This window comes from Silurus meridionalis, chromosome 17 (genome assembly GCF_014805685.1).
Source record: "Silurus meridionalis isolate SWU-2019-XX chromosome 17, ASM1480568v1, whole genome shotgun sequence".
NCBI lineage: Eukaryota > Metazoa > Chordata > Actinopteri > Siluriformes > Siluridae > Silurus > Silurus meridionalis.
This window is the reverse complement of record NC_060900.1, coordinates 16,078,737-16,103,103: the sequence shown is the minus strand read 5'-3', so window position 1 is coordinate 16,103,103 and position 24,367 is coordinate 16,078,737. Positions and strand designations below refer to the sequence as shown.

Here is a 24,367-nt window from a genome sequence, read left to right as displayed (position 1 = left end):
AAACATCCATGGTGTCCTTCAAAGATCCGGATGAGACATGGGTGTGGTTCTTTTGGCCTTTAACCTGTCTATTAAAAAATGTCTGAATCTGTGTTGACATGCAATTCATCTAGATGCACCATCTAAATATATTAATCACTACAAAGAGAGACAACTTTGTACAGTATGTTCCCAGAAAAAAATAGTCCATACTGTAAGCGGATTCATTTTTTTTACACATCTGTCCATGTACGTATAATCCATGCTTTTCGTTTTGTGTGCCACTAGGTGGCGCGTTTAATGGTGCGTTCGAGAGCCGTGCTGCTGTCACACGCGCAGCCGAGACACGCACAAACAGGGAGGATTTTTTTTTTTTAATAATTCATCTGCAAAAGAGAAAAAGCCTGAACTGCTAAGGTTTTCCCTTGTCGGCGGAGTCAAAGCCTGGCGCCAGAGTAATGGCGGTGCAGAAACAAGGCGGTGATGATGCGACTGTCGGTCGCCGCGGCGCGCGCGAGCTTTCAGTAAGAACGCGCGCGAGGCACTGATTATGCGCACGGGGCTGCGACCGCGAGTCCCAACAGTTCAGCCGCAGAGCAAAGACGGAAAAAAAGAGAAAACGAGGCCAGCGCTGACCTCGGATCCCGGAACCCATAACCTGAGTGAGTATGCACAGGTTTCCAAGCCGCTCCTTATGAATCTATATGATTATGTTTTGGATGATGCCTTCGTCTGGGGCTCATTGCCACCTTCCACATGTCAGACGTCGAGTGCATTTGCATTTACATCACACATCCAGTATATGTGCAATATAATAAATAGATGTATAAATGTAGGTGGATTAAAAGGCTTGCACTGGGTTCAGATCGGAAAGATAACGCACACACGTGTGTATCCGCAGCGGTCTTTGTGATGCTGCGACCAATTAACCGATTTTTTATTTATTTTTTATTTACCGAGGCGACCTTTGATGTGAAAGCAAACGAGGCGGGGACGCTTCAGGATTCTGTGAAAAACCTCTCAGCTCTGGATCAGCCTTAGACAACGCAAATGCGCCGTTCATTCACATGCTGTATTTTGTAGTCTGGAAAACGAAGGGAAGCCGCTTTACGTTTTTTTTTTTATCTGGGGGAAAATCTGCCGACGCGTCTTGTACCGCGCGGACATTTTGACTTTGAGCTTATTTGCCGAACGTGAGGGAGACACGACATATTTGGAGACAAGAAAAAAAATTGTGTCTGCAGTAATGATTAATGCATATGCTTTATGTCCGTGCCGATCATATAGAGCGGTCAGGGTTTCAGCTCGAACCTGTTTGGAGGCGAGTGAAGCACCGCAGTCCAATCCAGAGCGACTGGCAATGCGCGAGACACGCAAGGGTCATGTGCAAGGCCAAGGATGGAGACAAGCAGATGTAAAATGTGGATGTGGGTTTTTAAAGTGCTCAAATCAGAGGCCGTTTAGCATATTTTAAGCCCGAGAGAAGAGGACATGGTGCTTTGAAGGAGCCACAAAGCCCTGGGGGCAGACTGCTCAATCAGATAAGCTGCCAGTTGTAGGATTTATTGGTGTGGAATGAAGGAAATTGTCTATTTCGTACTGAAGGTAAAAACAGAAATAGCCTGTTGATGAGAGAGACATCAGTGTGATAATATGGGTCTGATATTGCACATTTGAGTATAAGTGCAGTAGTCAGATGCATTAAAAACAACACTATTTGTTTGTTTAAGTTATTTAAAATACTATTTTTATTATTATTAAAAGCACCACCATGAGGTGTTTCACATTGTTACAGAAATCTCTCTGTCTATAAGAGTAAGGAACAGTCAGCAGGCATGTTTGTTTATGTAAAGAAGAAGGTACACCAGCACAGAACATGTGTTAATTATCAATTACACAAGTGCACACATTCACAACCATAAAATATTAGCATGAAATCCCTGAGGGGTCCAAGGCCCTGGTCCACGGCCCAGATGAGAACACAAATTATGCATGCCAAATGTACAACCTGGCCAGAGGAGAAAAACAGATCTGGGATCTGATTAATCATTCTCCTGCTTTGCTCTACTGCCTCCCAGAGGGAATCAGCACATTATTCTGTCTGCTTATTTAGGGATAGGTTGACATTCTACAGACAGAGATTTGTGAATGGATTCCTGAACTGTGCCCTTGCATTTACTGAAACACCATTATTACAGTCAGGAAGCTTTTAAGCCTGACAGACGTGACCAATGCAGCTGGCTATTTTGACTGACATTTAGATTGTATATAAAAAAGCAGCCATGCAGATACACATTCTGAGACTATCCAGAAGAATCATCAGAAGTGGGGAAAGGTGTTTAATCTCTAGACTTCCCTGGAAGCAAAATATGGTAGAAAGTATCCCACCTTCATCACAGTTTACGTAAAAAGTCTACATATCATTGGCACTGTTACTGTTTACATAAACATGAGCGTATTTACTAGCTGTAGGTGGTTGATAAGCAGTGTGTTCAATCCACTAGTTCTGATGGAACATTAAATAAGGCCTCCCTTTGTTTAATATGGAGCAGACAAGCAAACATGGTGTCTGCCTGATAAGTGGTGCCCAGTATATGGTCCACTGTATGTGTTTGTGTATAAAAAGACAATAATAATTTATAATTTGATGCCTTGCATCTTTCTTTCTAGGGATTTTTAAAGATGGTTTTGCAGCCATGGTTACATGCTCTGGACAGCTTGGCTGTTTGATGTGACATTCTGTGTAAGTACTCTTTCATCCTGGTTTAAAAGCACTTTAATGGAATATAGAAGAATTTATTTTGAAATACTATTTTGTAGACATTATTGTATAAATGTATATGTGGACATGTTCCATCATTCAGACAGCCTTTGGTATCAATGTTAAGGGGCAAGAAAAGGGGAATCACTTTTGATTTTGTAGTCCATCCAATAAAGACTAGTGTTGCTTAAACACATCTTTAGCAGACATAGTGTGCATTGTACAGTCAATAAATGTCTTGGGAAAACAATTCAAGTGGTCAAATTTCGACATTATTTATTGAAGTTCTAAAAATAGGCTTTCATGGACTAAAATATGTCAGCATCAGTTTTTTTTTATCATGTTAGGTAAAATTCACTTTGTCCTGTATTTGCTATTTCATCTGCACTAAAAATGTATTCTGTTGGCTGTATTTTTATTAGGCCATTTGTCCTCTGACTTCTGTACAGAGTGCGTAAGTGCTTTCTTGGTTACAGTGGGACGATGCAGGTGCATTGCGGACAATTTGACAGGCGGCATCTGATGAGAAACTAAATTGAATCAGCTGATGTCCAAAACATTGATAAAAACCCTTACATCAAGGGTTTAGATATCTTTTGGCAGTTTTTACCACTGTGCTTGTAAAACCAGCTCTGTATCCAACATGATAGCAAATAGCAAAGACAATTTATAAAGCAAATAAACCAGAATAATTCCACATTGACTTTTCCCCAAAACTTCATACACATTCCACACTGTTTGCCACAAGTTAGCTGACAGGTTTTCCCCAGTCTGCCACCGCATATAGTTTATTTTAAGCAGTGACATAGGTTTCTTTTAAACGAGACACGTATCATAACATCCTACTCACATCATATTAAAAATGTTTCTGCTAAATATGAACTGTGACAACTGTGGCAGTTAAATGCATTATTTTATAATTTTTGCTAAGGATACATACATCATTGTATGAACCATGCATCAGTGATATGTAAAACACTTTTTCTTCTGTGGGAAATGAAAAGAAAGGAACAGTCATTGAATTAATGACTGAAAAATTATACTTTTGAAAGTGTAGATGTGTGAAATATGAGAAAATCTTTAAAATCTAAAATTTGTTCATCATGTAAAAACTACATTTATATTACTTTTGGCAGAAAACCTTGTTCAGTCTTGGTAGGTCAAAAATGCATAATAAATGTACTCAGCAGTAATCATTAAGTTGGTTGAAGAGCCTCAGAGAACCAACATTGACAAAGGGTAAGATTGTGGGTAGGACTCCATTTTATTTTAAGGTTGACTGTAAGACAGGGAAACACTTTGTCTGTACAACTGAGCATATTAAGTCTGTGTTGGTAGCTGTATGCTGGAGATGACAGCAACAAGTCTAGCATGCTGAACATTCTGTCAAATCAGCATGATGAGTGTTCACTGATTGCAATTTGCCATGGTCTGATACATAGAATGGAACAAGTAGTAACAGTATGCAGCCAAGGAAGCACAAGCATGTCAAGATTGAACATGGCTGACAATGACAAAGGACAGGAACTCTGCTACTTCATGTTTGATTAGTATATTAGACTTTCAGGCTTCCTAAAAAAAATGCACACTGGAAAGGATATAAAGACTTTACAATTTATAATTTAACCATTGCCCCATGGAAAGTAGGAGGCAAATAAAGAATGTAATAGTTGTATCACCTCTTTTCAATCAGAGTTTCTTTGGCAATTGTAATGGTAAAGATGTATTGGGGGAAGGGGTCACTTCTGTCTCATTTGATTACTATTGCACTCAAGTTATTTATAATAAGACATAAAAACAACGAGAAAAGAGGATAGTGGGGCAAAACACCCAGGTCTTGTCAATGGGCTTGGGGCAACTGAAATTCCAGTTAGTTTTTTACCTGAAATCTAGGCCTTTACAATTAAACATGTAATTAAAACATGCCATTTTCCCACTTCTTTTATCTTTTTTGTCTCTCTTGGGTGGTATTTGGCATCAGAAATAGGAGCTCATGAAAGTTTGCCTTTGTTACATGATCTGATTTCTGTTTTGGTACATAAACAATAAAAGAACTTGATTCATGTGCTGGTGACCTTATTATTTCTGTTTGGAGGATATAATCTCTCTGGGTGACTTTCTAGAGAGTGGATTAATGGTGTGACAATAGACAAGTATGACAGCATAATATTGTAGGCAAATATTCTTTTACAGCTTCTCTTTTAGAAATGAGTCAATTGACTCTAGGTGTATATATTGTAAAAATATTTTTTTTTTCTAGGTGCACTCATACCTTAAGTGTTACTACTGAATTTTAAGGTGGTTTTTCTAACTTTCATGATCTGTTAATACAGTAAAGAACTTTTTGCCACTGTATTTGATTATGCAGTATTTTAAGCAAAATGACCTTTTTTTAACTACATTGTAATTTTGTGCATATAAATGTGGTAAGAATTGTCTCTTTCTCCAAAATATCACAAATTATTAATATCAGCAAACATGCTACGTTGCTACTTGCTGTAATTCTCTTCACACTTAACAGTAGACTTCCATATCCTATCACAACTGAACAAAACAAAATTTAAATGGGCTCATTCAGTAATTGAAAAAACAGTTACTACTATGATAAAACCTAACCTACTAAGACAAAAGCCACACTGTGACTGAGAAAACGAAAATAGGCAAATTTACAGTAAAAAATTTAATCCTGTCAAATGTAAGTAAAGCATTAGAGTAAAAAATTGAGGTTTAGAATGGCTAATTTAATAAATTACGCAAACAGTTCACTATGTCAATTGACTGCATTTTTCTGTTGTTTCCAAAGTCAGTCTCTTTTCTGTTAATCAGTAGTCTTAAACAGCACATGTAGGATGTTTTGGAGACAAGGTGAGGGAGGCGAGATTGAGATGGTTTGGACATGTTCAGAGGAGGGACATGGGGTATATCGGTAGGAGAATGCTGAGAATGGAGCCACCAGGAAGGAGGAAAAGAGGAAGACAAAAGGGGAGGTTTATGGATGTGGTGAGGGAAGACATACAGGTAGTTGTGTTGGAAAGCGCATATGTAGAGGACAGGGGGATATGGAGACGAATGATTCACTGTGGTGACCCCTAATGGGAGAAACCGAAAGAAGAAGAAGTAGTCTTGAATGTGAACACGAGTAATCAGATGACAGGAGTCTGGGGGGTTTCCATGCTATGATATGTGAGTTGAGTTAGACTCTGACTTTAGTCATTGACATGACATTTTACAATTCAGTGTCATATTCCTTCTTTCTTCCAGTAGGTGAAATCTGTGTTTCAATGGATCATAATGTAACCACTGAGTCTGATTTGAAACAAGAAGAATTATTGGCATAATTATTTTCACATTCTTGTTAGCTAGTTCAACCTGTCCTCTTTCTGAGCCTGTGATAGCATTAGATAGCTAATACAAAAAAAAAAAAAGTTAAACATTTGAAAAACAAGTAGGAAAAATAGGCCATTGCTGGTCACTGAGGCCAAGCAAAAGAGGAGCTAAAAATTTATAAACAATAATAAAAATTTCAATCTGTTTGGCTGAAACTTGCCTGCACTTTTGACACATGAAGTGGCCCCTAAACTGTTTTTTTCTTTTTACATTTATGGCTGTTACATATTTATGTAAAATGAAATTGGCCAAGTCACCCTTTTCCCCAAGCGTTACAATCATTTTATACTTTCACATTTTAACAACCTATGTCTTTAAATAATAAGCAGTCTATTGGGCTAATCAATATTAATAAGTTAGGGGCATAGCTAGGGGAATTTTTAGATAGCTAAGTTCATTTGTTTGTTTATTAATTTTGAATGGTATTCAGTTATCAGCCCAACTTAGCTCAACTTAACCTGGCCCCTACAAATAAAAACCCTAAAGGTTATGTAGTATGAGGGAGAAATTGGTAAATTTGTGGAAGTTACAGTCAGGTAAATTAAATGTACGAGGTAGAAATACATTTTAATTATTATTTTTGTTTTATTAAGGGTAAGGTAATTGTCCTGTCTTACACTGTGACGAATAGTAAAACCATAATATTGGAACAACTCTCGAAGATTTTTGTATAATACCACCATCCCCCAGCAACAATCTCCATAATCACTCTCCCATACACCTGATTATATTCTTCACTTATATTTAACACTGTCATTTTTTGCTTTTCCTTTATGAAAAAATGTAATTGTGAAAAATAAAAACATACTGTATCATAAGTAGTCATAAGTTCAGTATTGCATGTATGTGTAAATCTGTGATATGATAGATACTGTATTTTTCCATTGGTATATGAATTTTTAATTCACAGAACATTCTTTTACATAAAAGGCACTCAAGCACCCTTACAGGATATGAATAAGCTGGTTTCATATGATGAATTATCGTCTGTTGTTGTGTCATCACATGAATTAAAGATGAGCAGAATGGTAGATCTTGTTTTCATAATCGTTCATATTTTAAAGCCCATCTCACTTTAATGGTTTAGAGCAGGGGTTTTCAATCTTTTCCACAAAGGGCCAGTGTGAGTGCAGGTTTTCATTCCAACCAAATCAATGGTCACACCTGATAGTCATTGAAAATGAAGATCATTAGATTTGAGCAGGTTGAATATGGTGTGGACCTGCTTGGTTGGAATGAAAACCTGCAACCACACTGGCCCTCTCTGGAAAAGATTGGACAACCCTGGTTTGGACTATTCTTTTTTCTGTGCTGCAAATGAAACCTAAAAGTGGAGGCAACACAGCAGGCATATGATTTTAGATCGTCCCTGACTGTGTAAAATAAAGCTGTAGGTAAAATAGGCTATTTGCTGTTTAATTAGGCCACCAAGAAATACAGTACTGCTGTGAGGTCAAAAAAGTTCCATATGCCAACTGAAAATAATATTGTTACTTAAGACACCATTCTTTTTATTTTACAGGCTATGCAAGTTCTGGTTAAGTGTGATGTCTTAAGGCATATTTAAATGCTGTGAGAGTAAATTGAGGCACAGATCTGTTTGTTTATCTGTGTTAGGTGTTTCAGTGTTCCGTTGTGCATTGTCTATGAAGATTGGTAAGCCCCAAGAGACAAATTGATTACCCTAAATATTGCACTGCAGTGGCAAGGTGCCATTACTTGTAGGGAAAAATTTAGGGGATGAAGGGTGGGGAGGTACAGATGGCAAAGGAATAGGCAGGCACAGAAAAAAGAGAATTTGTTAAGGGAATGAGAGGTAGAGTTTTGCAGTTCTGTCTGCTTGAGCAAAAGTGTTAGACTGAAGGATTATACGAATCAGTAGGGCTGTAGAGCAGATGCCAATTGGCTGAGTGTCACCATTGAGAGGACATATCTGTTTAAGGGGCTTTTAGGCAACTGCTTCCTGACTTGCATGTTTTGAAGTGAACAGCAGTGCCGTTACCACTCCTAGTATAATTCCCTACAGAAAATGTGAAAATAATATTTCTGTATGTTACAACCTTGTAGGTTGTCATCATATTTCGATCAGGAACAATAGATTAAAAATGGCTCTTGCTAAATTTTGAGTATTTTTCTCTGAGCAAGTGCATATTTATTAAGGCAGTGGATCTGTTCAAAACGTACTGACATGCAGATAATAGCATCCTAAAAAACACTGCCAATTGTCAGGCTTTACATGTATTAGTGAAGATTGGAAAGAGCAAAAACAACAATAAACAAACACCCCAAAATCATCAGACAAAGTAGCAAACGAGCAAAAGAGCAAACACATAAAAACACATGGGCAAAACAGGAAAGCAAACCAGCAATCAATTGCAGGATAATAACACATAAAAATAGACCAGATACAAAATAACAAAGGCTTAGGAATGCTTTCAGTAAAGCACAAACAAGACTTAGCAAAAAATGTAGGGAATGTAGGTGTAGATACTCTAATAAATTAATGACTAGCAGGTGACAACAATCCAGTGCCAAAGAACTAGAGAGATTGAGGTTATTGTAACATTTCAGTTTATCTTTCCCAGTGATAATGTTGCTTACCACTAATACTTTACTATGATAAGCCCTCCATCAATAATTACACTTTACACTTACATATGCACATATATATATATATATATATATATATATATATATATATATATATATATATATATATATATATATATATATATATATAAAATCATATATAATGAATGTCATTACTACATTTTAATATGTACCATAAGGAGAAGCTCAGCTTTAGTTTTTATTGAAGTGAATTGCAAAAATGCTGAGAAGCTAAAATTGTCCCCTACCCAAGAATTGCATAATTAAATGTAGGAGGCCTGTGTTCACCCTGTCTAGTCCAGTGAGTCAGTAAGAGAGATAAGCAGAGATAAGTACAGTGATTGCTGTTCAGAACAGCTGCTTTCCTCGTGGTATCCAAATATAAGAAGAAAATTAAAGGAAAGATCAAGTGAGGAGCATAAGTGTTTCATTTTGACAGAATGTAAAAGAGAGTTTTGTATTTGTGAGCTAAGACATGTGGGTGATGTTTAAGGTGATGTTCAATCGTAATTCTGAGGTTTAATGAGATGATATTGCCCTGTGCTATCTGGCTTCTTTAAAATACACATTCATATTGTCCATTTGGTTAAAGAAATGAGACTGTAACTAGATTAATGTTTTACAATCAAAGCTGCATTTGCCATTGACCTATGTTGAATAGGCCTACTGGGTGTTGAGAAGACTGCTTAGAGAATAGAGAATGCTTACCTGAAATCCCCCAGTGATCTTTTAGTGGCTGTTAGAGGGAATCTAGTTTCCTCTTTTGGTTGTGTACTCATTTTAGAATATTTTCATGAAGATTCAAAAAATCTGCTCTGAATCACTTGGGAACAATGTAATTTGTAGCTCATAGAGGTACATCTTATGTAGCCATGCCTTGGAGTTCAGCATAGGTGCAGAAGCCATCTGCATCATCTGAGACAGTATGTCCCGTGTGTTTACTTGCCTGTGAAACTCATCAAGCTAACAAGAGTTTTGTTCCTCCTGAGAGCAAGGAGACAAAAAAAAAATGTTTTCCCAAGCCGTATTTTTTGACATCTCTTCACAACAAGAAGACCTGCCTTGGCTCTCTTTGATACTACAGAAAACGAGCCAGACGATTAAAACATGCTCATTTGGATTTCAGCATCTCCACACTGCCAAATTAAACTGTGATGAATAAACAAACAAGCAGACAAACACACAAAGCAGCCACCCCCATTCCTCCCCTCCCTCCTACACACATGCTTCATGTTATTTTCAGTCAAGAGCTGTCGTGTGATATTTTCTCGCACTCATATTGCTATTACTGGTACTTGGATAATGTTAAGGCTCATAATCATGAATTAAAAGCCTGTATATGGACTTTTGAGCCAAATGTCTCATTCAGAAATATAATCTAATTTAGGGCTATTCATTGAGATCTCCAGCTGGTGTATAAAGGCACTGAGACACAATATAAGCTACAAGAAATATAAGAGTACTGAAAGAAAAGCTAGTTCACCACCCTGCGATATCTCCTACTGGCTCTTATGTTAGGAGCGGATAGTAATGCAATGGAGTAAATAGTGTTGGTGGACTGATGAGACACGGCATGGTCTGAGAGTTAAGGTTATATGTCATGGAAACCAACTATTGTAGTGTGTGGAATAGGAAAAGTGGAAGAAGGGGACAAAATGTGTTAACTACATTATTTATTATAGTATATTATTGGATTTACTGTGTGTATGTTGAACAAGTTTTGCGAAAACAACGATGGATGCATGAGTAACAGCCAAGGTATGTTGCAGGGTCTAAAAGAGACCTGTCTGTTGAATTCTGCTATGAAACCTAATTTATCAAACAAATAGAGTTATGCATTTAATTAAATAAATTGTTTCAGTGCCATTTCAATTTCATTGTGACTTATTATATATTTTTACTGTAATGTTTGGTAACTCAGTATTAATTAGTTGTCATTTGTTAACAACTTCACATTAATGTGTCCCTCTTTTTTCGATCATCATTATAAGTATCGGGAGTTAAATTTGAATTAAATAAACAGAAGTCAAACTTAGACACTTTTAGATGATGTGAACAGCAAGCAGACCTCTTGTACTATACTATTTAGTTGTAACTCAATGTGTACAATATTTAATACAATCTTAAAATAAAAAATTATTAGATGTAAAAAAAATAGTTGTGCTGACAGACAACCACTAGACAGCTTCTAAAGTTAGACTCCCACGATTCCTACTCTTCTAAACCTGTAGTGGGTATTCAAGAGTTTTTTTATTTTTGCTCTGTATTTTGGCAAGGAACTTAAGATAAATAAATACTTTGACAGTGAAATTTAATCAGATTTCAATATTAGCAATAACATCTCATTTGAATGGTACACATCCATGCATGGTATTGCACATTATTCATAGAATTAAAGCTAAAATAGATTAAAGGTTAATACATTTTTCTTCCAGCTCACCCAAGAAGTGCTGAGTCTGCATTTAAATAGCCAAGCATCCTTTTCCAAAAAGAAGAAGCAGTCATACATATTGGCAGGTTTGGTGCATGGTGGTTGTGAATCTGTCAGCATGAAAAGATCAAAATCACCTCCCTAAATTATGAAGCTGAAGATAATAGTGTCAGCCAGGGGCTGACTGACAGCCAGTAGGGAGAAAATGACAGTATGTGATAGACAAACGGAGATTCCTTTCCCCTTACACAAAGTCCATGTTAGGAGGATGCAAGGATTACGATGGCTGTTGCTGTTTGATCTATTTGGAACAAATGTGCACAAAAGAATGCCTTGCCTTTCTCTGCTTTGTTTCTTTAGATCCCGTGAAGTGTATACCCAGTTTTGCCTGTGTGCGTGCCTGTGGCAGAGAGTGGGAGTGTACAAGCGAGCGTGCGTGAGCACTCTCACATGGCCTCGATGCAGGACGGGCTGAACTTCACTGCTCCCCCCTATGGCAAAGTGTTGCTGCTCGGGGCCATCGCAGCTGCCTCGGCCTTCGTCGTCACCATCCTGATTGTAGTGCTGTGTGTGGGCTGCCACAGGTCAGCGACTGTATCAATGAACACACATGCGTTTATTATTACAGTGGGTTTGGAAAGTATTCAGACCCCTTTATGTCCTGCACACTTTCTTGTATTACAGATAAAAGTTTTTATTGATTCAATTGACTTTTTGACCTTCGATCTAAACATAATATTCAAATGTATATCGAAAACTAAAACCAAATTTGCATAATTATTCAGATCCTTTATTCAGTACATTGAAAAAGTAATTACAGCTTTAAATCATCTTGGGTAACTCTCTGCAATCTCTGCATACCTGGATTTGGAGTTTCTTTAGTTCTTCCCAACAGATTCTCTCAAGCTTAGTTAGATTGTATAATACAATAACTTCAATCCAATAAAATAAAAAAATTGTTCCGAAAACATTTTATGAACCTACTTTATATATGAAGCACAGTCCATTTGATATGTGTAAACAGAGGCCATTTGGATACAGCACATCTAAGGGGAGTGTGATTGAGTCTATCAAATGAATTATAGATGTGTTTCCCTACCTGCTTGACATGGATTCTTTTCATGTCTAGTCTTTGGAATCTGGAGCTTTATCCTTGCTTTCCAGAGTTTTATGTTAAAGGGAAATTCAGAGGGAAGTCAGACAGTTGTTCTTTTAGGGAGAATAAACATATGTCTGCTCAAAGATAATCTGAATAAAAAAATAATTGATTTGTAAAAAACGAGAACTTTGATGCTGTGTACTGCATTTACTGTTTAAGTTTATGATAAATGATGCTATTTAGCTTAATAATTATCTCCACAAACATGACATAATACAGTAATATTGAAAATTATTGTAAATTTGAATAGTACTTTCTTAGCCACCCTGTTGTCAGAAAATTACTGTAAGATTTACTATAGTCAACCAATACTTATTTACAGTAAAGAACTGTAATATCCTACACAGAATAGCACATAATACATGAAACTGCTCATTTGACTTACGATTTTTTAAAGATGTGATATACAATTTATGTAGGTTACAACTGATCTGAAGGTTTAGGATTTGATTTATTGATAGCATAAATCTTCCTGCATTCTGAATTAGATTTGAACCATTTGCCATAGCTTTTATAAATTCAATGCAATCTTTTAATTGTGGTTGTTCACAACTGCTATGTTTGGGCCACTGAGCCGGACCCTGAACTGTCAGAGCAATTATAGCCAGCATCGCTTGTATAAACCTCTTTAAAAACCATCAGCTAAATGAGCAAATACAGTGGATTATGTCCTATTCTATATTAGTTATAATATTACAGTACTTTACTGTAGCTAAGTTTAGAGTGGATAGTAAATTGTACTATAATTTACTGGCAATAAGGTTGCTAATGATGCACTAAACAAATGTACATCATTTTTATTATTTCAATATGATGTTCCACAGACAAGTCTTTAGCTAAATCAATGCTTTTTTAATGTGCCACCAAATGAGCAAATATAACTGTTCATGTGTTTTGCTATGTAAGATACTGTAAATATGTTTTATTAGGTTTATAGGTTTTTAAGCCAGATATTACAAAAGAAAATGCATCCATCTCTCCAAGCTAAACTTGCTTCTTTTTGTACTATGTAACCTGAAAATGACACAATTGCATAAAACCATCTCATAATATTTTAAAATGCAGATTCAGGATGCATGAACTGTCTTGGTGTAAATGGAGTTGAAGCGTTCTCATCCTAATTATTATCCAACCAGCCATTATTTATAAAGATTGACAGATAATACGTCTGTTTGTGCTCATTGTGTGTTTAACAGGAAGGGGAAGAGTCACAATGGTACTGGTGAAGAGAGAAAGCACAGACTCATGGACATGGTGACCATTTCTTTTTTTTTTACTCCGAGTTGCATAATAATTAATTAGTATTCTTAGTTGCAACGAAAATGTCCTTGTTATGTCTTTCTTCAGACTGTATTGACAGGTGAGAAGTTTGGAATCTGGATTCTGATGGCTGCATTCAAACTGACTATATAAATATGCTTATTTACTTACTAACTCATATATATATTCTCAGTAATTAGTTGGTTGATAATTTTTGGGGTGACCCTTCTGGTTAAAAAAGCAATATTTCTTGCTTATAAAATGTAATTTAGTATGAAATCAAGTCTAATCGTATTGTAATATATTATATTATTACATTATATTATAAATATATTCATACTCATGGTAATAAATTAAATCATATGGGTAGTGGCCCACAGTTTGATTCTTGGCTCAATTTACTCTCTGTGTGGAGCTTTGTATGGTTTATTTCTCCAGAGTCTTCCCACCTCTCAAATCATGCTGATCCCTGGACTGACTATGTTAAAATTGCCCCTGGGTGAGAATGAGTGTGGGACTATTTGAGTTTGAGCTGCCCTGCTATACACTGGAGTCTGTTTTGACTATTTAAAAACAACCATAAAGGATGGACAAATTAATTAACACTTTTTGTATTGATTTTATTGATTAATCAATTAAATTGGCACAAATTAAACTGATAAAATTAAATGATATAAATGGAAAAACTTCATTAAATAGTTTACATTTGTGGTGTATGTAAGAGGTGTTTGCATGTGTGTATGTTGTATTTCATATTAAATGTTCTAAATATATGTTCTACTTATTTCAGCATACTTTAACAAATGTCTCCATTCCTTTCATCCTTCGTTCATTCACTTCCTTGATATTGTCAGGATTTTCTCGTTTTAAGAGAAATTCTTGAAGCTGGACATAAAACACTAAATAATCCATATTGCGCTATGGATTCTTTAGTGTTTTCTTGCATGTCCAAAACAAATAGTATTTCTGGTACAGAGTGAGTAGACACAGTGACATTGCGCTCAAGTTTAATAATAAAAATGAAGAAATGTGCTCAAAGTGCGAGGCGGAGACTACCCAAACTTGCGGTCCGGCACTTATTACATTCCTGAGGGAACTATGTTCCGCACATAAAAGGGATTGCATTAACTGAAAGCCTTGTGCTGAAAACTTTACGTGTACCGTTACACCTCTAATATATACATATACATTTGACATTGAAATTGACATTGACATATAATTGACATTCATCAATGACATGGTAAATGTTTTTAGTGGATTCTAAATAGCACATAACGCCATGTGACTTATTCTCAGCGACAGGCGTATATAACATAAGACATGCCTCTGTTTTGGACGATCTCTAATGTGTAGGTCTAACTGTCTGGCAGTCTTAGAGGTATATTACTTAGCATATTACTTATTTGCCATTTAGATAAAAAACCTGTCAAGTGCTTCTTTTAAGCTTACATATAAGAAGTATTATACATATATTATATATACAAAGATACTGTGGTCTGTAATAAAAATCTTTTATTGAGCTATTTTTTATATTTCTTTACACTTCTTTAATAATGAACTGTAACTTATACTATGGCCTACATGGTATCCCAAAAATATTAAAGCAAAATGTAACTGTACTTACAAAACATCCTTTACCTGATTGTTCTTTCTTTGTAAACACACAAAGCTGTCTCTGCTGTTATGCATGTAATTGCATGTTCATCTAACCTGGAATGTTTCATAGTTCAGCATGAGAATGATTTCAATATGTTATTTTCCATCAAAGGTTCTCTTAAAAGCGATCTGGGCAAAATATAAATATAATATAAACTAAGTATGATTTTGGAAGAGATTCTGCCAAAAAAAGTGTTAATTTTCTCTATATATAGTGAGAGCCCTTTGGGATATCCTGTTCAACTCGTATTAGGCTATGTGGTGATAATGGTCTCTGTATGTTTTTTAGAACATATTGCGGCAGTCAAAGCTGCGCTCCATCAGTAAGTCAGACACCAAGCTCCATGAGATGAACAGACTCAACTGCAATGGCAAAAGTATGTACATTCGCTTCTCACACTGCTTGATAGCGTTACCGAGGCCGCCTCAAATTCGGATGTAGAGTCGGAGCATGCGGGATGGTATAAGTTTCATTTCGGGGACACAATTCCTATTTTCTGTTCTTCTGTAGTAGAGCCACCCATAGATGTTTTTTTCACCTTGTGAGGGTTGGCGCCGTCTGTGCCGCCTTTGCCTCTGCAGTTTAGCCCACAATGTTCTGTTCCTTTTTTCAAAATACTTCATATTTCATACCTCATGGAGCTAAAATGTATGTTAAATTTTCAGAATCTTCCAAGAAGAACCGTCCAGCCAGCATGGACCTGCTTCTGCTGCCAAGCCGTCGCTCCAACTCAGACCTGCGAACTTCACAAGGCCGGCAGGTGTCCCAGGCGCCCTCAGGGGAGGACAGTGAGCATACATATGCTGAGGTGGGTCGCCGCACGTCCCCTACCCGCTGTCCTGAAGCTGCACTCAGGGGGCGAGCCGGAGAGACGGACACTCCTGCTCCCCCGGCTGTTCCTGCCAATACACCAGCCCCACCTGATCCAGATGGAGACAGCCTGGATGGCGGGATTCCTGAGCCGGAGACCCTTCCTCAAGTAATGAACCCACCACCACAGCCTCCAGAAACAGCTGAATATGCATGTATTAGAAAAGTACGCAAGGTTGACAAAGCAGCCCAGAAGAGAGATAATGGCACTGAGACGGAGGAGGGGCTTGGGCAGGCACAGCGGCATAGTAGTGGAGAGATCCGACATGCTCCACCCAGTCATCCAGCTCCGCCCCCACCTCACCCACACAGTCAAAAGTTGCCACGGAAAAATGTAGAGGCTTTCAACCTTCCTTTCTTTCCAAAGGTATGTGGGGAAATATTGACTTCACTGTAAGGGAGATAAGCAGGTATTAAACAAAATTATTATTTCTGCATTAATAATAAATGATTGGCACAAATTACATAGCTAATGTAATGGTCAAATTACTAATTAGTTTTTTACTTTTCGTGTATGCATAGAACAGCAGTTCATCTAAACAACATTAGCAGCTTACATAACATATGCTGATTGGGTTTCAGTAGCTTGCTAGGTTTATTAGCTAGATAATGATCTCATGTGAATTCATACATGTTTAAAGATACATCTGGAGTTATCTAGGAAAAATGGTTCGGACTCATTATTTAACAACCATTACACATTACTTTTAGACTGCAGACAGAATTTTTGGACAGAATTTCTAAATGATATCTTCAGTATAATACAGATCTTTCATACTGTAAAATATCAAAAGATCTGTGTAGTCTAGCTCACTCATCTAGCTAATGGCTTGTCTATTTGTCAATATCTCTACTGTTTGACTAACATAATTTGCAGATCCTTATCTCACTGTTTCCTCTGAATCATTTAAATCTGAAGATGCCTGATAAGGACAAACAGGAATGCTTATCTGTCACCACTGCTGCCTACTAAAAATTTGGCATTTGAAATGTAGGCTTTCAGCAGGAAACTGCTTTGTTCTGATTGGATCGAAATTATTGGGTTAACAAATATATTATGGACAGACGGTTTTTAACTGCTTCTTTTGGATTAGAATGCATGATTTTTGTGATGAAACAATAGTGATTTCAAAAAGTCCATTGAAGGTACATTTTTATTATCAAAAAACTTAAGTAAAAGCACTCTGATTCAATTATACTAAAAAGATACCATTACATTGATCCATGTACTCAAGAACTGTAACGAGAGTACATCTACTGTTGTTACTTTCCATCCGTGCTAATTACACACTTCTGTGAGAACTCGTGACACTCGTTCTAGCCCATTTGGCATTCCTGCTGAAGCATACCCACAAGCCCTATGCCATACAGATGACGCAATACACAGAAACCCATATGCAATGCCCGTATTCCAGTCATTCAAATTCAGGTCATAGAATTTAGCGAGTCCCTATTTCATACAAAATATAATTTCTCATAAGCCTGTAATCTTGCCATAAATATTCAGATGTAAAGCTTACACATTGCAGCTTTTTTACCTTCCACATTCGAAGCCTTTACATTGCTTCTCTGACATGGCCCTAATAGCCATATAATCAAATTTTCAAATAAAACACTTCACTGAACTCTTCACTAGGCAGTATTATTATAAAATTGAACTTTATAAAGAACAAAAAGTAAACTATACTGGCATTTTACGCTACTCGCTGTTCTGTTTTGCGCTCATGGGAATATGAGAAAAACTGCAGAGTATGGGCTATTGTTCTCTCACCACTGCCAGGCTGGGAAAACTCATTAAGCTTCATGTCATTAGATCCACTGAGTGGTTATAGATGAGCTAGTCAGTCAGCAGGGGGAAAGCCAGATGGATTCACTGACCTTAAAATTCTATTGAAGGACATGTTTCAAACTAGCTCAGTAAAACTAGAGAAAAGTTAGACAGTAATCATTATTCTGGTTAATCATCATCTTTAATATAGTGCAAATTAAACCACTAAATATTAGGCAATAATTACATTAGTTTAAAATTAGGGACAGTTTTTTGTGATCCATATAAACACAGGCTCAGTAGTGAAGAATTTGGCACTGCTACGTTTGCCAGTGGCTTTTGCCAAATGCTTGTATATGATTCTTTGCTTTTTTACACTGCTGATGTGACTCTGACAACAGGTGTCTTCTTTTAACATACTTTCTTGGTGGAACTTTTCTTTCCTGATTGTCAATATGGTGACCTACCATCCCTTAGCAAAGATTTTGTAAATCCTAATTGATTTCTAATATAAAAAAAACAACACCTGAATTATATTATTTGATTATCATTGCATAGCATTGTTGCACTTTCCAATTCATTCTCTCTCTCTCTCTCTCTCTCTCTCTCTCTCTCTCTCTCTCTCTCTCTCTCTCTCTCTCTGGGAATTGAGAAATTTTAAAATGTTTAACAATCAAGCTACTCTAATGAGAGAAGACTAAATAATCACTTTAATTAGGCACATGCAGCACACCACATACAGTATTTATGTTAATAATGTTCAAAGCATCTATGTGAAAGTATCTTTAATCTTTATATTTATTTGAACCTGATTTTGAGGAAAGGCTTTTTAAAGATAATTTTTTTTGGTTTGCAGCATTAATAGTGTTAAACTGTAGTAAAACATAAAAAACCGATAATTATGTATATGTAAATGAGCTTGTCAAAAGGTAAACCATATGCCTTATTAAAGTATTGGGCCTTCACAAGCAACCAAAAAGGCCTCTGTGAGCATTAATACTGATTCTCTAAAGTCATTAGAATTGTACATTTTTGCCCAAAATCTTCTATAGTTTATCAACTAGGCTATAATATATAATATATCTAATATTCATATCTATTAAACCATTAAATGAAGCCTGGTTTTATTGTCATGTTGGAAGAAACCACACCAGGATAGAAATGTTTCATCAAAGGGTAAAGGTAATCAGTGAGTATAAGGTCATCTGGTTTGGGGGGGGTTACCTTAGAGTTTAAGGCATTGGATTTTGGATCCGAAGGTCATAAGTTCAAATCCTGAGATTGGAACCTGAGCAATCCTCTTAACACCATAGCTCTGGATAATGGTGTCTGCCAAATGCTGTAAATATAAGTAGAGTCAAACCATAACACCCACCAGTCCCCAGCCCCAGCTACAGTAACTCGTCTGTTGTATTGGACCGCACAGCCCAGCCTTTCCTCCCCACATGTATCAATAAGCCTTGGACCCCCTCATGACCTTGTCGCCGGTTCACCACTGTTTTTACATTTTTTCACATTTGCGGCATTTAGCAGACACCCTTATCCAGAGCAATGTTGCCACTGTTCCTTCCTTGAACCACTTTTGATAGACCCCGATCACTGCAGGCCGGGAACAGCTCACAAGAGCTGCAGTTCTAGAGATGCTCTGACCCAGTAGTACAGCCAGCACACCTTGTCAAACATTCAAATCCTTATGCGTTCCCATTTTTTCATGGTCCTAACCCATCAACTTTGAGGACAAAATTTTCACTTCCCACCTAATATATTTCACCCACTAAAAAGTGCCAAAATGAAGAGATAATTAGTGTTATTTACTTACTGGTCATAACATTATAATGTCATAATGTTATGTCTGGTCAGTGTATATTATTATACACTGGAAATAGAAAAGACTTGGAAATCTTAGTGTTTAATATACAAAGTAAAAAAAAAAAAAAAGGATTTTACTTTGCATCTTTGACAAATTATTACAATACTTTTTCTATCAAATTTCCACAATCCTTCTCTGTAATGGTGAAAATAAATGAGGTAATGTATTTTTTTATGCTGGACGTAACTGTTCACTTCATACAAACGCTCAGTTACAGCGTTAAAATATATATACGCTTGTGTAACTTACACGCACATGTTCAGTTGTTTCAGTTTATTCAACGTAGCATTTCAAACTGCTAAAAATAAAATAGCAATAAATATGTATTTTTACCATTTAAAAAGACTAAAACTAATAACTGAGTCTTCTAATATAACGGGTTGGCAAACCTTTAATACAGGATAGTCAGTGCAGCTCATGGCATTTCAGAAATATATTAGAAAAACATTTTATTTCCCCTGACTAAATAATGTTTTTATGTTTAGCAAATAAATCCTATGTACTATAGGGAGTATATTGTATTGTAATATGGGCATGTGGTGGCCAAGACACCTAGAGGCCTAGATCTTTATTCAAAGACAGTCTGTACTGATAAGACAGCTCACACTCTGTATTGTTTAATCAGGAAGCAGTGTTTATTGGTAATGGAGAGGAGTACATATGGAAGCCTCCTGAAGATGATGACATTATGTTCCAACCCAAGCACATAGGCCCTCTGAGCCCTCACATGGGAGAAAACATGACACCTGGGGTATGTGAGTGTTTCTGGATTCATTCCCTTATTTACTATAAAATGGTTTTCATGGTGTCAAAGCTTTCACTTAATTCGCTTAATGGCTGAGGTGTAGTAACAAAGCAAAAGACACATATTTCCATTTTGCGACTTATAGCCACTGCGTTGTTTTTCAGATTTCAGATATGTACTCTAAAGTCTGCAAACCAAGCAAGAAGAAAAGAGGCATGCCAGGCTCACCCACAGGCCCTAGGGATATTGGTGGCTATCGGACCTTGGCCCGAGGTGAACGTGATGGTGGTTTTAACGTGGTGGTGAAGCCACAGACATGGGCACCACAGGAGGCAAAAGGTTCAAGGATGCCCCCTGGCTCAATGGATGAGCACTGCTATGAAGCCATTGGTGTGGAGGAGAGCGACATGTCCTTTGAAGCTGCAGAGGTTGGTGGTGGTGGAGGAGGAGGAGGTGGCGGAGGAAGTGGAGGAGGATGGAAACGAGAGAGGCCTCCACCCAATGCCAGTGCCACCCTCCGGCCTAAGAAGAGAAAGCCACAGCAGCCACAGCACCAGCCTCCTCCACCACCTCCTGCTCCCCAACATACGCCCAAGATGCAGCATCTGCCAGCCAAAGCACTTTTGTTGCCGGGCGAGAATCTGTATGAGAGCATCCCTGACCTGAAGCAGGGCTCGACCACATCAAGTACCACCACCATTTTCACTTTTAATGATGGAATGGAAATGTATGTCACTGGGCTGTAAGGGCTCAGACTCAAATCTCAAATAGAAAGACCCCTCATCTTTCAACTGAGTGTGAAAGAGACACTTGAAATGGCAACAACTCTTCCTGCACTCATTCACACACCATGTTTACATTTCAGCCCTATGGTTCCCAAGTAGCCCCACATATTGCCTTAGAGAAGCAATCTGAAAAAGGGGACTTATGGATGATATCGTGGTAAAGTTTTCAGTGGGGATGCTATTGCATCATACATCAGTTTGGTAAAAACACATTGCACTACCACTTCATGTGGTACAGTATAACACATAGCATAGTGCATCAGCATTAATTGCAGATGGATTGAAATCTGTAAGTGTGGTGGGAAAGAGGGATAACACCAAGAAATTAACTTAGAGAAAACTTATCTTATTTCATCACATATCTTTCAAGAGTAGCAAACATCCGAATTCACAAATCACAAACATATCACCACATAGGGGACACCTGTTTAAGGTATACTCCAGATTCCTGTTTTTGATAGTACACTCACTTGTGCATTATTTTCCATCTAAGTTTCCATCGGAATTGCGGGTTTCTTTCGTTAATTTTTATGTTAATTCCAAAGGAGAGGATAAAATGAGCACAATTTTACTGAGCAGAAGGAATACTAAAATGGCACAGAGTATTTATACTCAATGTTTTAGAGTATATTGACAGAGAAAAATTATGCAGTGGGAGAAAAAAGCCCCTTATTTTAGTCACAAACGAATAACAAAATATAACTATTAATAAAAGTCTGGCTAAGGCCACTATTGTCAGACTTTGGCAATTTTAGCATGACAATGAACAAAGGCCTTTATCTAAATTATTTATAAAAACATCCACAAGCTTTGGGAAAATATGTGGCACTATTTTTCTAGTGATAAAATCTCTATTTCTTTAAGGGAATTCTATCTGAAATAAATAAAAAATAGATATATAGAAAGTGTTCCCCTTCACTGAATCTCACAACTGCATATTGGTCTGCATATTCAAAAGCACAGAATCATATATAGCAAATTTCTTCTTCCAGCACTTAAGAACAGTATAGACACCTTTTTGAGAGTCCATGTGAAAAATGCGAGCTAAATGAATTACTTGATGAAAATTATAGTAGCAATTAAAAAAGAGAGAAAAAGATCCTAACGAGAATTCACAAAAGCTCAGGGAAAGTGGAAAATATTTAAAGGCAATTAAATGAGTTGTACATGGAACTATTTTCCTCTAAGTGACACAGAGTTTAGAGCATTGTAAGCATTAGACTTGCCCTTCAGAATGTTTTATTTTAAAGGGTTTTTTTCATACTATTTTCTCTTTTTTGGTTGTAGCTCATATCATGAACACCTAAATGGCTGTGTATGAAGTCACCACTGCCGTACAGTACAGTACAATAATGTTTTACGTTGTTAATACTGTTAATGCACTTTGCCTGAGAAAAAAAGATGCATGTATTAAAAAAAAAAAACATACAAATGAAAAAAGGTGATGAAAAAAAAAGTTATCCGGTGTCTGAGAATGGTTTATTTCTTGCTGTTGTCGGTTGCCTATTTGATTTTAATTGCCTTTTTCCTCTGCTGAAGAGAGAGCACAATGTTTTGCTTCAGGACTGACGACTCAAGGTGAACTTTGTCTACGTCTGACATTACACAACTGGAGGCAGAATGTGACTGGTCATAGTGAATATATCATAGACAATTCCCATTTCTCCAACTGAACACCTTTTAGGCGGACATATGCTATTGGTGGAATTTCACCCAACCGTCCTACAGCACATTAACCTGCTGTATAATAAATAATTGGAAGTAATGTAATTAAACACTCTATTGATGCTATTAAATGATGGTAAACAGTGTGAGTATAGTGCGCTACAGTGGTTTTTATGTTTAATGCAAACAGCTAATCTGTGACGTTCCTAAAGAGTTAAAAAAAAAAAAGAATTAATTAATATTAGTGTAAAAAGAGGCCTGAACCCATGAGAAAGACTGTAGTCTATGAGTCTGGCACACAGTCACTGTCATATATGTTGGAGCAACGTTGTAAATATATTTACAAAGAAATGAAAAGAACAGGAGGATCGAGGTGAAGTTGCCCTAGGTGTATTTGAACATATGTGGTTCTTTTCGTCTTTTCGTTTGGAATGATTTTTCTCTGGTGAAAGTTTTGCTCAGCAGTATCTCTGTGGGTTTTGATGTGGGGTTTTTTTCTTTGTTTTTCTTTTTCTTTTTCTAATTATTATTTCTTTTCCCGTGCCATTTTGAGCTATAATGTGTATTACAAAGATCAATTGAGTATTAGTGTGGCAGCTGATGTTGTGTGTTTGCTTATCAGACAACAGGGTTGTGTGTTCCAGCCGTGTAAGTACTCATGTGCAAAAGATTGTAATGTTTTTATAACAAAATGACTATTCATAAAAAAAAAAAAAAAAAAAAAATGTCAACAAGTTTATACTTTTCTAATAAAGTAGCACCTAAAAACCTGACTCTGATTTACATAATGTATTTTGGAAAAAATGTAAAAAGCTTTGCAGTCAATCCACAATTTTTTTTAATGGCAAATTATAGTTTACATAAGCCTACAGACTAAAGGCATACAGACAAATTTTTTCACACAATTTATGTTTTTATTTTCTGTGTTTAGTCAGGAATTAATTTCCATATAAATTCCATATAATTATATTAAAAATGATATCAAATTTACGTGATTTATTCTTAATTATTTTATAATTTGTTTACTATATCAGTTTTTTTGCACTTACAGTATTGAGTTGTAATGTATTTAAATTGCTTTTTTTTTTTTTTGCCTTTTTTTAGACTTTGAGAAAGACACGACATACTTTTCTCTTTAAACCCTTTTGTGGTAGATGTAAACTTACAACCATGGTCCAGCTGGACTACGAAGTTTTAAAATGTTGGCCGATGTAGAGGTTTTGCTTCAGTATTATTTTAGATACTTTCCTCATGATACCATGTATTTTCTGACTTGCACCAGTACATTTTCCATCAAAAAAAAAAAAACCCAGAACATGTTGCTGCCACTCCATGCTTTACAACTGGGATGATATTCTTTAGGATTAAAATTCTCACCCTTTTTCCTCTTTACATAGCACCAACCATTATGGCCATTTAG

The 24,367-nt window shown here is 36.7% G+C and overlaps 1 protein-coding gene across 2 annotated transcripts; it reads left to right on the top strand.

The window, feature by feature from the left end:
* Positions 1–267: 267 nt before the first annotated feature.
* si:dkey-70p6.1 (uncharacterized protein LOC570575 homolog) lies at positions 268–23,793 on the top strand. 2 transcript variants are annotated; one of them, XM_046872239.1, is made up of 8 exons: positions 268–641; positions 2,650–2,722; positions 11,529–11,752; positions 13,524–13,581; positions 15,533–15,620; positions 15,910–16,481; positions 20,378–20,503; positions 20,662–23,793. In XM_046872239.1, exons 3-8 carry the CDS (start codon positions 11,619–11,621, stop codon positions 21,241–21,243), a joined length of 1,560 nt encoding a protein of 519 aa, XP_046728195.1. In that variant the 5' UTR covers positions 268–641; positions 2,650–2,722; positions 11,529–11,618; the 3' UTR covers positions 21,244–23,793. The 2 variants fall into 2 exon arrangements, with proteins under 2 accessions (XP_046728195.1, XP_046728196.1); XM_046872240.1 differs by having other exon boundaries at positions 15,533–15,566; positions 20,662–23,791.
* The last annotated feature ends 574 nt before the right edge of the window (positions 23,794–24,367 follow it).